This window comes from Phoca vitulina, unplaced genomic scaffold (genome assembly GCF_004348235.1).
Source record: "Phoca vitulina isolate PV1807 unplaced genomic scaffold, GSC_HSeal_1.0 scaffold21, whole genome shotgun sequence".
NCBI classification, from domain to species: Eukaryota; Metazoa; Chordata; class Mammalia; order Carnivora; family Phocidae; genus Phoca; species Phoca vitulina.
In genome coordinates, this window is record NW_022589724.1 from 29,859,645 (window position 1) to 29,875,348 (window position 15,704).

Sequence of the window (15,704 nt, forward strand, 5' to 3'; positions counted from 1 at the left end):
AGACTTAAAATGAGACTATGGCTCAGTGGCCTTTCTTCTAACACTGCTGGAAGGTGGAAGTTTGCTTTGTGTATGTGGGGGTGGGGGTGGGGATAGGAGGCTTTATTTTACTGGGAGTGGGATAGGAGGGAGCTCCTAGACAGAGGGCAGCAGGTTGGCACCTGGACAGGGACTGGATCAAGGAAGGGCTGCCCCAGGCCTATGGGGAAGGAGACGCTGAGGCTGGCCTCTGTTGAGACTTAACCCAAGGGGCTGGGGGTGGGAGTGGGAATTGGGTCTGGAGGAATGAGGGCTCCCCTCTCCAGGCTGGACATGGAGGCTGAGCCCTGCCTCACTTTCCTCCTATAGGACCTTAGTTCCTCCTGGCTCACTGGAGCCAGATGACCCCTAAACCTCACTGCCCCCATCCCAGAGGATGGGCTAGATCGGCGGGACAGTGGACAGGGAGCCTGGGGAAGTGAGGGAGTGTGGGGTGGGTCCGTGGTGAGCGAGGGCGGAAGTTGGCCTTTTATTTAGAACTGAAGAGAAAGGGCAGAAGTGTTTGTATGATCACATGGAAGTATCGTTTAGAACAGGGGTTAGGAAATTATGGCTCCTGAGCCTAATCTGTCCTGCTGCCTATCTGAGTAAATAAAGTTTTACTGGGACAAACCGTGCCCTTTCATCTATGCACTGTGATGGCTGCTTTCATGTTACATCAGAGTTGAGTAGTTGCAACATGAAACCATATGGCCCACAAAGCCTAGGACAGTTACTATCTGGCCTTGACAGAGAACATTTGCCTACCCCCAATTTAGAACGGCCTCTGCACTTTGGGCACTGGCCTGTGCTGGGCGGTGGAAGACCATCATCTCACCGTGAACAACCCGAGGTCGAAGGAAAATATACTGTTTAGACCAGACTCTGAAACCCAGACCACAGCTGGTCTGTGGCTCTCCTGTGATTTAGACTCACAGGGCAGGACGGCGCAGCCCGAGCCTGCGAGAATGGCTACTTGTTCACCAGCACTCTGGAAAGATGCCCGGGGATCTTCCCAGATTTGGGTCTCTCGATGAATTTTAAGCAAGAGAGAGAGGGAGAGTGTGTACGTGGACACATAGGTGAATATTAAAACAATGTAAGCACACAAGCTGTGGTTCTGGGCAGGAACCCACAGTGGGCACAGCCCACCCTCTCACTCCCACCGAAAGCAGCTCGAATGCGGGGGCAGCAGGCACGGGGCAGCCACGTGAGGAATCAGAAAAGTATACAGTGGTAGGTGAATTAGGAAAGAAGACCAGAATTCAAAATACCACCAAGCCAGCAGCCCCGGCCTGGGCTTCAGGCAGCCTTGAGACCTGACGGTGAGTGACAGGTGGGGACCGAGAGAGGCCCAGGAGGGGCCCTCATGTCCGGCTCGTGCAGCGGGAGAGGGCGCTCCTACGGTCAGACGGTGGGGGAGATCTCCGTGAGTTTTTCTCGTACCCTAGCCTCCCGGCACCGTGGTGCGGCACCAGCGACACAGGGTGCCCGCAGGTGCCGGCAGCTCTGAGGGGACAAGGGGCCCCTCCCCTGCAGTCCCCAGAGAACGGAGCAAAGCCCCGTTCATTCCTCCTCTCTCTGCCCTCCTGCCACATGGCCGCAGTCGCAGGAAGCCTGTGAGAGAGCAGGAAACAAAGTCCCAGCTTTCTGGCCAGAGGACCAAAAAGAGGAGCACTGGGGAACTGGAAGTTACCATGGAAATGGCAGAGACAGCAGCTCAGGCAAGCAACCAAATGAAACTGTTATGGACTCGTGGGCTCCCCCCAAGTTGTGTGTACAAGGGTGTGACCCAGACAGCTTTCTAAAGACACTGAGAGAGGAAACAGAGCACAGACCCGGCCCAGGCCCCGCTGAGCGGCACACACAGCATGGAGCTGTGGAGCGCCGCACAGAACTTGCAAAGGCTTTGAAGACAGAAGCAAGATGGGAACCACAACACAGAGAAGGTGGTTGGAACTTGCGGCCTGAGCCCAAATGAATCAGTGGTCTGCGAAGACAACAATATCAACATCCACCATAGGATTTACACAAGATCAGAGTCTCACAACAAGATGAAAAATGTCCAGGATACAAAATCATGCAACACAAGGACAGCCGGGAAAATCTCAGCTCACATGGGAAAAGACCTCAGACGTCACCACTGACGTGACTCGGTTGTTGGAGTTACCAAAGACTCTGAAGCAGCTGTTGTTTTGTTTTGTTTTTTAAGCAGGCTCCACACCCAGTGTGGAGCCCAATGTGGGGCTCGAACTCATGACCCTGAGATCAAGACCTGAGCTGAGATCAAGACTTGGATGCTCAACCGACTGAGCCACCAGAGTTGATATTAAGACATAATAATAACAACGGAGCTCAAACAAGTAAATGCATGGACAAATAGAAAGTCTCAGAAACAGAAGACAGCAAGAAGAACCAAGTGGAATTTTGAACACTGAGAAACAGCAATCCAAATTAAAAGCTCCCTGGATGGGCCCAACAGGAGAATGGAGACGGGAAAGGAAGGCCTCAGTGAGCCTCAAGACGCTTCAGTGCACATTATCTGATCCACGACAGAGGGGAGAGAAATAGAGGATGGGGACTCAGTGACCACGGAGGGAACCACAGAGCTAGTGCTCACAGCCCTGGAGCCTCAGGACACGGGGGAGAGAACGGCACAGGAGGAAATAATGGCCAAAAACTGCCCACGTTTGGAGAAAAACGTAAACTTATAAATTCAAGGAACTTAACAAACCCCCAAAAGAATAAATCCGAATGAATCACATATGGTGATTAAACTGCTGGAAACCGAGAATGGGGAGAACAGTGTCGGAGGAAGCCAGGGGGGAAAGGGACGTGCTAATTGGGCGGGAGTCTGGGCGGCTGCCCTTGCGCCAGATAACACACGGACCGGAAGGAAGTGGGACACTGAGGTGTAAGAAGAGCGAGCTGGGGATCTAGAATTCTGAATCCAGGGACAAATATGCTTCAAGAATGAAGGCAATAAAGACATTCTGTGAGAGTTCACTGGGGGCAGAGCTGACCAGAGTTCCAGATAGAAGGGGCCACACACAGCGTCAGGAACGAAGAGAGATCATCAGAAATGGAAATGCCTGGATAAACAGAACAGATGGTTCTCCTCGAGTTCTTTAAAATAGGTTTGATGACGGAGAGCAAAGCTGGTAAGGCTGCCTGCCAGGGTTTTCAGTGTCCACACACAGTAAGACACAGGGCGGACATACACTCAAGGAGGGGAGGGGACTCTACTGGACATTCTGCTCCAGATGGCACAGAAGTGACTCTGAACAGACTGAGAAAAGGGAAGTCTGTATACCGTCATTACTAGATCACAGCTTGAAAAAGCTATACAGAAATATCGTTAAAAACACAAGAGATAAATGAAAATGGAATACTTTAAAAATGTTCAAATCATCGATAAATGGGACTGCATTAAAATTAAAACTGTTTGCTCTGTGAAAGCCACTGATCTGAGGACACTAAGATGAGCTGTGGACCAGGAGAAGATATTTGGAAATCGCGTAGCCAACCCTGTTTCCTCATCTGTAAAATCAGGGAGTCATGGGGTCCACCCAACGGAGTTCCTCTGAGGATCCAGGGAGTCCGTGTGTCTAAAGCCCTCCCAGGGCGCCCATGGCTCCTATTGCCTGCTTTCTGCCCCTCCATCCCCCTCCGTGCCCCAGGAGGCTGACCTCCACAAATGGACTGCCTCACCTGGACACACTGCCCTCTGGCTTCATTGGGTCTGGCCAAATGGGGTGCTGGCAGGAGATCAGAGGATGGCAGAGGAGAGTTTGGGGTGCCCCCCAGTTCTCCCTCTGCCCCTCCAGGTCCAGGAGTGTCCCACTCGCTGTGGGGCTGGTCTCAGGTGCTTCAGCAGTGCTTGTGGGTTGCCTCAACTACGCCCCACTTCCACAACCACCCTTTCCTTAAACGTTCTCCTGTCACCGCTTGGGACAGGCCAGCTTTGTCCTGGGATCCCCGACAGATACCCCAGATTCCACCTGGTTATTTGGCTCCATCCAAGGTGAAATCCACGTCCACAGACTGAACTTCACTGAGATCTGGTTTGTCTGTTTTCTCCTTTTCTGCAGGTTCCGCGCTAGGACCTGAACCCACGCCCCTCACCCTCCCTTTATCTGGTGACAGAGCCCCTCTCCCTGGGAGCCCCTGAGCCGCCGCACACAGGGTTTCTTACCCGCCTAACGCAGTCCTCCTCCTTCAGGCGTTCTTGAATCAGTTTGATGAGCAGTGTGCTGGACAATTTCTAAAGGAAAGACGACATGCAGAATGAGGGTCCCAACTCACATACTGAGCCAAAAAGGACACGTAACTGGCAGGCCAGGGGGCTCAGCTGAACACTGAGGAGCTGGCTGTGTGGACACAAAGGTTTCCCAGTCCCTGACTGATGTCCAGTGGCCTCTGTAAAGCCTGGGCCCACCTTGCAGCCCCCAGCCCTACCCTGAGCTTCATTCTACAGCAACCACCCCTTTGACAGCTCCCCACCACACGTGCACACCGACCTCCACACTTGCTTATCCTGTGCCTCCGCCAGATGCTCCCCTCACCCCTCCTGAGAGACTCCAGGCTCCCTCAGAGCCTGGGCCCAAGCACCACCGCCTGCAGGCAGCCCTCCTTGACCCTCCCCAGACTCGGCCAGGGGCCGCCATAATCCTCAATGGCGAGCTCTGTTATTGCTCTAACTACAAGGCCTTCCAGGGGTCTGCTCACGTGTCCAACTCCCCAGGAAGTCTCAAAGTTCCTGGAGGGAAGGGACCGAGTCTTACTATCTTTGTACCCCAGACAGTGTGCAGGAGGGGGCCATGATGCCCATCTCTTCCCAACTCGGCGCTCAGAGACCTCACGGTGGTAGCTTGAAATCAGCCATGGTAGGAGTATTTACGCCACGGAAATGGGTGAATGCTGCAAAGATGGGCTTTTTTCCCCAGAGAGCTGGTTGTTAAATATTGGCCAGTGCACCTCTGCCCCAGCCTCAAGTCAGCGCCAAGGAAATAGGATGCCCTTGCCAGCTGATGAGTTAATGAAACTTCATGTTCCTGAACACATTCAATAAATAGTAAGAATGACCTGCTGATTCTACCCTTTGTGCTGGGCACTGTGCCCAGCTACATTATTCGATGTTTACAACTCTGGACAATCTGTACTATTTTTATCACCTTTTTACAGATAGGGACACTGAGCCTCAGAGAGGTGAAGCCCCTCCCCTGGGTTATACGAGCAGGGAGGAGCAGAGGCAGAACTTGAACCCATGCAGGGCAGCCAGAGCCCCGCCTCTTCAGCACTCTGCTCTCCCTGGGCCCAGCAAAGGCAGGTGGCGGGGGGGCGGGGGGGGGGAGCGGTGCGCAGATAGGAAGTTAAGGATGGCTGACCTTCTGTCTGTCTTCTGAACTTTCTCTGGCCAGAATCAACATCCCAATTTTCACAACCAACTCTTATTTTTCTAACAAAACCTTGAATGCCCCAGAGCTGATGCCTGGAAAACCCATTCCCTCGTGTCCCCTTGACCTAAGATCACTAAAAGCTGGTGCTTCTCCATGAACACCCCAACGCTTGGCCAAAGCAGACTCCCAGGCTGGCCCTGGACAGCACATCCCCAGCTATGTCAGGGCTGAACCAGCCCCCAGGAGGGGAGGGGCTCCTGCCAGGTGCAGATGAGGGTCCTTGGGTGTGCACTGGGTGCACACAGAGGTGCCCAGCTCAGGTGGCGAGAAATCTACCTTATGCTCCTTTTCCCAAGCTGGGGACCCCAGAGTGGGACCATGTCAGCCTGGTGGCGGGGGTGGGGGGGCAATTTCCTGAAGTATCCTTAGGGCTAGTGGTGGCCTTGGTGACATTTTAGTGACACTGGAGAAGAGTCTGGATCTTTCATTCTAGAGCCAGCATCTGTAAGGGTTTGGAGACCAGATCCTGCCTCGGGAATGCTGTCATGTCCGCCTGGAGGGCTGTTGGAGCACCTGGAGAGACAGGGAGCTGGGACACCAGAGCCTCTCCAACAGGCTGTGCCCCGTGCGGGCTGGCTGAGAGATGGTGCACGTGGCAGAACGTGTCCATGCCTCACGTCTGTTATGTCCTGGCAGCACGGGTGTGGGGAACAGACGGTGTTCAACCACTTCTAACTATGGATGTTTGCCATGTCTCAGCGAATGGGCTTAGGTCAGCTCCCCACAGAGCAATTCAGAGAGAGGGAACAGGGCGCTGGCACGGCAGAGAAGCCGGGGGGGGGAACAGTCCCCAGGGGGGCTCAGCTCCTGTGCGCTCGGATCCTCCTGATCTCTCGAGGTACGGATGCTGAGGCTGCTGGTCCGGGGAGCACACCTGGAGAAACCACGTCTTAGAAGCAAACTCAAGCACCCAAGAGCCCTCCCCCACATGGGAGAGGCTGCTGGGGAGGGTGCCCTTCTGCCCCAGCCCTATCCTCCCAGCTCTCCTGGGAAACTTCCCCCAGCTGGCGAGGGAAGGGGTCAACAGGGAGCAGCCCTTTCCTGTCCCCGCATGTCCCCTCCCGACCCCAGGCAGAGCCAGCTTCCATCCTGAGGCCCATTTCCCTTCGAGATTAGTCTCCTGTCCCTGACAACACCCATTCAGGAGGCAGCACTCACATAGGTACTGGGACAGGCAGGGGTGGAGGTGGAGGAGGAGATGGGGGTAGGGGAGGTGCAAGCCAGTCAAAGAACACGGGTTGAAAGGAGACAGGTCCAGGTGGGGTACGGCACCCGCCGGGGGCCTGCCCGGCAGGGGACAGGCCCATGACTTTGAGCACAGCCCCTCCCGGGTGCCCCCCGCCGCTCCCCGCCTTGGCGCTGTCTCAGTGCCAGCTTTGATGTGTCACGTCAGCAGCAGGGCTTCCAGGGGCGCCTCTCAGAGTCCTGCCAAACTGTCTTTGCAGGAATCAGGCTCCCTCCTCCCAGAGCTCCGCCATGCTCTCCCACCCAGCCCCCCAAGGCCTGGCTTTGTGGGGAGAATCAGGGACAAACTGGTAAAGCCCCGTGGCACCCCCACTGGTCACAGAGAAGGCCCAGATCAGATGCAGGGCCCTGGCCTCTCGTCTCCCTGCTTTCTTCTCATCAAGGGCAGAATTGGCTGCATCGGCTCCCGTGTGGACCTTTCTTCTCCGTCCAGCTCCCAACGCCCACTGATCTGCCGACCTCAGACGTGCCGCCCCCACTGAGTGGTACGCTGGTTTGCTGCTGTGCATAGGCAGCAAGGGATGGTGGCAGGTGGAACCCTGGCTCTGCCCCCTGGGGCACCTGCCTTCACTTCTCACACCCGGGCTTCCTCACTGGGATGACACAAGCCGGCGCGGTCCCATCACCAGGCCCCACTCTCAGGGCCCTTACTGTCCCTGTGTCACCTTGGGCGACGCCTGCTCAAGAGGCAGAGGGTGTTTTGATCTACAGTATGAACTTCCACCTGGAGCAGTCGGGAGGGCAACAGTTGAGATCTGGTCTGCCCAGTCTGGCCTCTTCCTCCTACACATGCTGCTGGTGGGGGTGGGGAGCCCGAACTTGGACCTGAGCTCACTTAAGAACTGGTCAGAGACTCTTTAAAGACAACTCTCATTTCCAAGTTCCTACCGTTTCCAGGATTGTCAGAGCAGGTCTGGATGGCAGGCACTCACACAGTGCTCAAAAGGCAGGGCCCGGGCAACAGGCAGCAGGAGGAGGGAGAGAATGGCAGAGGAGGCCTTGAAGGAAGAGCACGCCCTTGACCACGTGCCATACGACAGGCCCCCAGAGGGAGGGGGCCCAGAAGAGACCCTGCAGTGGGAAAGGCCGATGAACTTTACAGGGAGAATGGTCCTGGGCCACAGGCAGAACCTCCACGACCCTGAACCTTCCACAAGGCCCGTTCACGCCGCCGCCTGGAGTGGCGGACAGGGGACACGAGACAGCAGGAGGACTCCAGCACCAGGGAACACGAGGACATGGAGCAGCAAGGCTGGAGAGGGAATGGCCAGAGCAGATGGAGGCCACCCATGGGACCAAGGCAATCCCAGAAATCCTCGGCGACACTGGAGAGCCCTCCATCCCTGCATGTAGATGGAGGCAGGATGAGACGGCACAAGTTCTTTCCCTTGGACGTTAAATAGTGGCCCTGGCAGCTGGGCACTTGGGTGCACCGGGCTCCACCAGATTTTAACTTTGTCAACAGAACTGAAAGGAGTAAATGACACTGGAGCTGGAAAGAACCCAGCTCTGGCTCCTTCCTGCCTGACCGGCCTTCAGAGCCTGGGTCACTTATTCATTCAATAAACACAGGCTGTGGAGTCCTAATACGACAGCTGCACACCCAAGAAACCTTGATGTGGCGATAATTGTGCTGTAAGACTAACAACCACAATGAGAAAGGGGAGTGGCGGGTGGGGGCCCTGGGCCACGTTAGAATTCCCTGGGGAGCGTCTGAAACTCCAGCCCCACTTCCGGGGATTCAGACTAATCAAGTCCGGCAGGACCCAGGCGAGTCTCATGTGCCACAAAGACTGAGAACTTCTGGACCAGGTGGTTTCTCGAGTGTGTGTTCTCCCTGCAGGGATTCAGTAATAAAGTTCTTTAGAAATTGAAACATTCCAGAGCAATCACACCCAGCCCCTGCTGCAGAGAAATATCCTTTCACCAGGGAACCTCTTCTTCCTACCACCTCCTGTGTGATTAGAAACCCAGGACTAGGTTTTCCCAAACTCCAGTGGGTCCTGGACTGGGGTTAGGCTTCCAGAAGCCCTGGGCCAGAATCGAAGGAGGCGCTGACTCTCAGGCTCGTACAAGTGCAGGGTCAGCACCTGACAGCAGTAGCCTCCTTCACTTTTGTGCCCTGGGCTCCTGCAGGCCTCCCTCCTGCTCCCCACTCTGCCCCCAGGGCTCCCCTACCCAGTGTTTGTGACAGCGAATGGGGCGGGCTTAGGGAATGGACCAGAGCGGGCAGATGAGGGAAAAGGATGCGACAAAACAGGATAAACTGAGAGCGAAGGTGGCCTTGGTCAAGGTGGAGAGGAGACGAGAAACACCTGCCGAGGGAGGTGTTTACACCCAGAGTGCCCTGGGGCCGGGCAGAGTGGGCAAAGGGCTGGAGGACCACGAGAAAGGTGTCTGCTCAGTGACAGTGTAACTCTGACCTGATACCAAAGAAAGACTAGTGAGTTTTCTAAGTGTGACCGTGTGTGTGTGTGTGTGTGTGTGTGTGTGTGTGTGTGTGTGTGTTTAAGAGAAAAGAGCCCTTATCTTCTGGAAAGTGGAAATAAATGAAGGCCGACCCAATGAGAAAAGCAAAGGCTACTTAGCCAGGGCTTGTGCTGGGGAGGGGTCGCCGCATCACTTGGGCTTGGCAGAGGCTCCGAGGGGGCGGTGGAGAGGGAAAGCCTGGCGGTGGACCAACGGGGCGATGGCGGGCGTGCCCTGCCAGGGCCGCGGCCTGGGGGAGCGGGAGGCGGCCACCGGGAAGCAGGGCGCCCTGTGTGCTTGGCTTCTTCTGCTTGGCCATAAGCTGGAAGTAGGGACAAAAATTCCGTGATGAATCAAGTTCTGGCCACGTGGGGCCGACTGTGACGGGGTTATCGCCGGCTTCCCCAGCTGGGGGACAACGGGCTGGTTGCCTGGGCAGATCGCTGCAAGTTGTGGGTCAGAGTTCCTTTTTTTTTTTTTTTAAGATTTTATTTATTTGAGAGAGAGAGAGAACACAAGCAGGGGGAGCAGCAGAGGGAGAAGCAGACTCCCCACCGAGCGGGGAGCCTGATGCAGGACTCGATCCTGGGACTCCGGCAGACAAACAACTCCGGATGACATGAAACGCCCTATAGGTTTGCTCTCATGACCCGGGAGCAGGGGGGTGTGGGACAACACGTGGAACAAGGCTGCTGCGAGCCGATGCTGATTGTAGCCGGTGATGGGCCCGTGAGGGTTCTGATACCTTTCTCCCTGCCTCTGAGTCACGCTATAATATTTTATAATAAACAGTTAAAAACAAAAAAGCTGGTCCAATCCCTCCCTGCTCACATGGTTTTGTGGCCCCTTGCCTGAGTCTGGGCTCTTGCACATCACGAACCCTGCAGGTAGGCTACGGCCCCACTGAGCCCCTGAATCTTGCAGCCCGTCCGTCTTCCAGCCGCGAGCCAGCGCCTGGGACTCAGTCACTGCTCAGAGAACGCTTCGGGGGGTGAGTGAATTAGCCAAGCCACCAACGGCACGAGGCTTCCAGGCCCCTTAGCTTGGACACCCCCCCTCCCCCGGAGTTCCCAGGGGCCAGGAGAAGGAGTTCATCTTTGGGTCTCCCGCGGCACTGCAGGAAGAGTGCGTGGCACACAGGAGGGGACGAGGAAGTATTTGGGGAACCGTCTGGAAATGCCTAAAATGAGGAGGTCTTGGTTAACCCCAGCAACGCAAGAGAGTTCCGAGTAGGAGGGCAGAGCCAAGATGAACAGAAGATTAGGGATGTGAAGGTATTATCACTACTTGCAAAAAGAGCTGTAAAAGGCTCCAGATCCGCAGGCGATTTAAAGACGACCCTTAACGAGAGGCCATGTCTGGCGACAGCCACCTGCGGCCAGGCCACGCGCAGCCGCCCAACGTGCACCCCTGCCGGCTCTTCGGACCTTTTACTCCTTGATCGTACTCCTGATGGCCTTGCCTTTCATCTTCCCTCCCCTGTGCTTCCGAACCACGGAACCCCAACCAGACACCCTTGAAAGCACTTCGATGTGGTCTGAAATATGCGGATAATTAGCGTAATGAAACCCAGGAGGAATTTCCTTAAAATCCTCCCCTCTGCTGAATTTGATAAACCTGATAAAAGCATCTTTACCCTAGAAATAAGCCTGCCTCCCCCACCCCGAAAAGCTATCTGAAAATGAGATAAGCACTTTCTTTCTAAAACCATATTCCCACCCCGAATGCTGGTGTCCCCCCAACCATAAGCACACACCGGTTCCTGTAAGACCACAGGGCCGGGGAGCAAGCGGGGCATCACTTGCTCCCCCTGAGAGTCCCCGCCAGGCAATGGGGGGCAGCAAGTGCTCTGGACTGAGCATATTTAGAGTCGGTTCACCGTGGCAGGGGCCGACCTTGCTGAATGAGGTCTTCCTTCCATCAGGTTGTGGTAACCGGCAAACCTGGGGTTGGGAGTCCCACGCCTCATCCCTGAGAACTGCCCCCGCCCTGCCAGGGCCCTCCCAGCCATGTCGGTGCCCCGGTGGCCTTGCCAAGCCCACCACACTTCACCAGAGCTGCCCGGGCCCCGGGGACACCTGACCAGCTGGCCTGGGCAGAGCCCCTTCCCTGAGGCCTTGGCGCTGCTTCTGTGGGGGGTTGGAAGCAGGGAACAGGGTGGAGGCCAAGAAGGACAGAAGAGAAACCTCAGGATGGAAATACAAGATGAAGGGGCCTCAAAGAGGCAGAGAGTGGCCTCAGGTGGTGCCCAATTCTGGCTGCAGAGCCAAGGAGGAAGGTGCTGCTTCCATCTGGGCCTCAGGAACCACTGTGGCCCCCCTCCCCCGCCCACACACACTTCAACTGCTGGCCCAGCTCTGGGTTAGGCCTGAATCCGCCCGAGCCCTGGGCCGTTACTTAACCTCCACAGGCCGGGGAGGCCGGCATGCCCACGCTGTGCATGGAGATCACAGAGGTCACAGAGGTTACAAGGTGAGGAGGGAGGCCTGGAAAGCACTCAGCAAACACAGGGATTCCTACCCTTCTCAGCTGGCTTCCCTTACAAACAGGAGGCAGCCAGAGTCTCCATAAAGAATGCCCAAGAGGGCAGGTCCCTGCTACTATGGTCTGAACGCCTGTGTCCCCCAAATGCATATGCTGAATCCTAACCTTCGAGGTGACAGTATTGGGCTGGGGCGGATTGGGGAGGTGATTTGGTCATAAGAGCGGAAACCTAGTGAATGGGATTAATTAGTGCCCTTAAAAAAGAGACCCCAGAGAGCGCCCTTGCCCTCTCCACCACGTGAGGACACAGCAAGAAGGCGGCCTACCCCAGACACGGCCTCTGCTGGAGGCATGACCTCGGACTCCCAGACCCCAGAACCGGGACGAATCAACCCTGTGCTGCCAAGCCACCCCGTCTGTGGTAGTTTGTGATTGCCACCCAAATGGACTAAGAAATCCGCTTATAGTCCAGAGGAGATTATGAAGAAACATTTCGAAGTTTCTGTTTGTATTAAAGAGAAACAACATAATCAAGCTCTATATTTCCTATTTAAAAAAATTTTCAAATATGGGGTTAGTGAAATTTTAGGAACAGAACACCCAATGCCCTGGGATGCCACCCACAGCTGTGAGCAAGACGGAGGGGACAGGGAGGGCGGCCCTAGCACCACAGAGCGCCACAGAGTGCCACGGACGGCAGGAGGAAGCCCTGAGGTGCAGCACGCTGGTCTTTCCATGGCAGAGACAGCTGGAGGACTGCCCTTAAACCCCGTGCCCATCTGGATGGGGGCTCCATCATCCGTGCACGGAGCCCCTGCCCCTGGGCACCCACGTGATGGGGCTGACCCTGGAAAGGAGCGAGCCCTGGCCACTCCATCAGCAGAGCGGCTTCCTCGCTCTATGAATGACCCTTTCTGCCACAAAGCCCTCACCTCCATCCCCACCAGGATGCACCCTTCTTGAGAACTGTCTCCTCCCTTCCATCCCACCGTGCCTGTATCTCATCTTACCCTAGAATCTCCCTCACTTAATCCACAAGGAAATGGAAACTAGCGGGGGGGTGGGGAGAGGGGAGAGCCGTGGAAGCTGTCACCCCATCTCACCTTCCTGCCCGCCACCCCCTCCCCCAGCCCCCAGGGCCAGTCCCACCTTCATTTTCTGATAATGCTTCCTGGCAACCTCAGCCAGCGAGGAAAATTTTCTGGCTATCAAGTCCTCCACCATGACAAGATTGCTGCTCAGATGTTTGCACAGCCACATTGCCTGAAGAGAGGAAAGAGGACACGAGCATTTTAGTGAAAGCTGTAATGGACGGCACTCCATTCAAATGCCCAGGTCCTTCCACATTCTACTAGAAAAGGCTGGAAGCATAATGATTTCCTGCGGGAAGGAGGCCACCAAGGGGGACAAGCCCATAGAGTCCCTCCCAGCCCGAGAATGCCACTTGAATGCCCTCTCTCCTTCCAGCAGCCAGTGACTACTAGAAAACCTACCGATGGGCCATGCATGTAGCTGCGCTGGGCATGCCTGTCCCAGCTCTGCAGGCCTCAGAAGGTTTACAACAGGAAATGCACGGACAGGACCTCAACATGGGTCCCAGTCATACTCGTTCATTTTTCCTTAGATCGGGACATGACCTGGTCTAGCCAAATGAATGTTTCGTTCATTGATGGCTATGTATAGTCTACAGGGATGAATACCTTTTAGGGAATAAGAATGCAATAAAATGTTCTTAATGCCAAGATTATACTGATGACCATTTCAGCATCAGGATGAGTCAGAAGGCCCTGAAGTCCCCCAGGCCAAGTATGAACCTTAATTCTCTCTGTTACTCGTGTTGGCAGATGTCAGTGATGACAGCCCTTTAGGGCTCTGTCTGGATTTTACTGTGTGTCATCTTCCTGCAAAATTAGAGTCTGTGTATCCCCAGGCAGCGGTCGGAGGCAGTGATAGCGAATTCACCAAAAGGCTTGTAGTTCAAATACCAGCCAAGCGCTGTGGGCCCTGACCTCACCAGGAGGCAAAGTCGACTGCCTCAGCCAAGCTGGGCCTTGATGAGAGAAGTTGTCTGTGTTCACGACGCTTCAGGAACTCTACGCAGCAAATTCGCCAGAGGTCAGGGCAGAGCCAGAACTGGGGGTGAGCGCGGTGGGCGCAGAGTGCCAAACGCCTCAAAGACAAAGGCCCTTTGCCGAGGAGACCCCTCACCCAGAGCGACCTGACTCGGCCTTAATATGGCTTGGAAGCCTGTCTGTCTAGTGCAGAGGCTACCACCTCAGGAGCGGCTTCTACAGGCTCCCTGGGCTTTTCCCCAGGGGATTCTGATCAGGCAGGTCTGGAGGGGAGTCTGGAACCTGCACCTTCCAAAGCACCTGGTAATGCTTCTGCCTGCCAGGCTTGGGAGCCCCTGGTTTCTATAGTGAAACAGGAGACCGGAGTGAGAGCTGGCAGCCTGATCCTGAGAAGCACAGTAGAAAAACTACAGACAGACTGACAAGCAGAAGGACAGAGGGATGGACAGATGGGTGGACAGAGAGACAGACAGAATGCTAGGATATAAATGATGCTAGAGCAAAACAGATGCAGGTCAGCTTGGGTACGGCTCAGCCATCTTAATTCTTTTTCTGAATAAAGCGAAGTGTCAGCTCATCAAGGACGAGGTAACTGATGTTCACTAGCCAGGCTCTTAAAAGACAGAGCTCCATCTCAGATGATTGCAATGTTCACAAGTTTTGACACTTACAACTTCACAAGTTTTGAAACTGCAGCAGGGGGAGATGCACCAGCCCCAGGACTGGGGCTGTCTCCAAGGAAAGACAAGAAAGGGTGGGGTGGGATGACGTATTTGCTGTACCTTTAAAGTCGAGAGAGAATCATCAGAGCAAATATGGCCAAATGATAAGTTCTGTAAAATCTGGGGGTCGGATACGTGAGTATCCATGGTGCAGTTTCTATGCCTTTTGGACTGAACTATTTTGTAATTAAAACATTAAGAATGAGCCTGAAGAGTCCGTGTCAAAAGTCTCTCGACTCTGGTCTGCTTCTAGAAATGTATCCTAAGGATGTGAGCTAAGGGTGTGCGAGGATGGCGTCCGTGCAGCCCAAGAACGCCCTGGAAGGTATATCCCAACTGCTAAAATAATGCTCCTCCCTAGATGGCTGAGGGATGATACTTTTGTGTTCTGAGCTTTCTAGGTTTTCTGCTAGCGTGCATGCCACCTCTCGTAATAAGAAAATAAGTTAAGAAGCAGGAGAGGGGAAGGATGAAGCAAAGCTCAGTGGTGTTGAAAACCCGCTGAGGGGCAGCCTCATTCCAGCTCTGCAGGTAAATGAGATATTACGGTATTACAACACTTAATATGATGCACTTACTATGGTTGTTTTCCCCGAGGCGGGTGGACCTAATATCACAATCTTCGGCACTGTGGAAGAGAAAGATTTGAATGTCACCGCCCGCTATGACAGAGCAAGCCCCCGGGCCTGCGGTGCTCGGGGGGGCATTCATTTCCTTCCTCCCCCAGATTTCATTTTCTGCTAGTGACATGGTCGTTTGTAACCCAGGGGCTCTGAGATGCTCTCACCATCGAACGTACTCTCTATGTTTAGAGAAGTAAGTGATCACTGAGATGGTTTATTTTTCTGTCTCCAAGGGGACATGGACACAGTAACTTGTTTGCCAAACTAATAAATATCAGGAACAATTGGGATTTCAAACACCATAAAACATTTTAAACAGGGACTTTGTCTTGGGGACACGCTCTCAAATAAAGCTGTATTTTATGTAAATCGACCTTTCAAGCTTTTTATATATATATATTTATGCTTTTTTTATTTAGCAAATTGTATTCCCCATCATTTTACAGAGGGAAATAATGGGGAAAAGCCTGGAATGTATAGGCCAGATTTATAAAACCCCAGATAGGAAAAGTCTTTGTTTTCAAATGTGGGCATTTCTATGCAAATGGCTTGCTTCCGTGGGAGACTTCAGGCTCGGGAAGGTTGTTGGCCCCACAGAATTCCTAAAGCGGC

General features: G+C 54.4%; 1 protein-coding gene across 3 annotated transcripts in view; it reads right to left on the reverse strand.

Annotated features, from left to right (window-relative positions):
* The window catches only part of AK8 (adenylate kinase 8), a 116,474-nt gene that overhangs the window by 93,321 nt on the left and 7,449 nt on the right, over positions 1 to 15,704 (reverse strand). For all 3 annotated transcript variants that reach the window (XM_032419071.1, XM_032419072.1, XM_032419073.1), the window contains exons 3-5: positions 15,048 to 15,097; positions 12,825 to 12,938; positions 4,214 to 4,282 (exon numbers count right to left, since the gene is read on the reverse strand). In XM_032419071.1, coding sequence (XP_032274962.1) covers positions 4,214 to 4,282; positions 12,825 to 12,938; positions 15,048 to 15,097 — 233 coding nt within the window. The remainder of the gene's footprint in view (positions 1 to 4,213; positions 4,283 to 12,824; positions 12,939 to 15,047; positions 15,098 to 15,704) is intronic.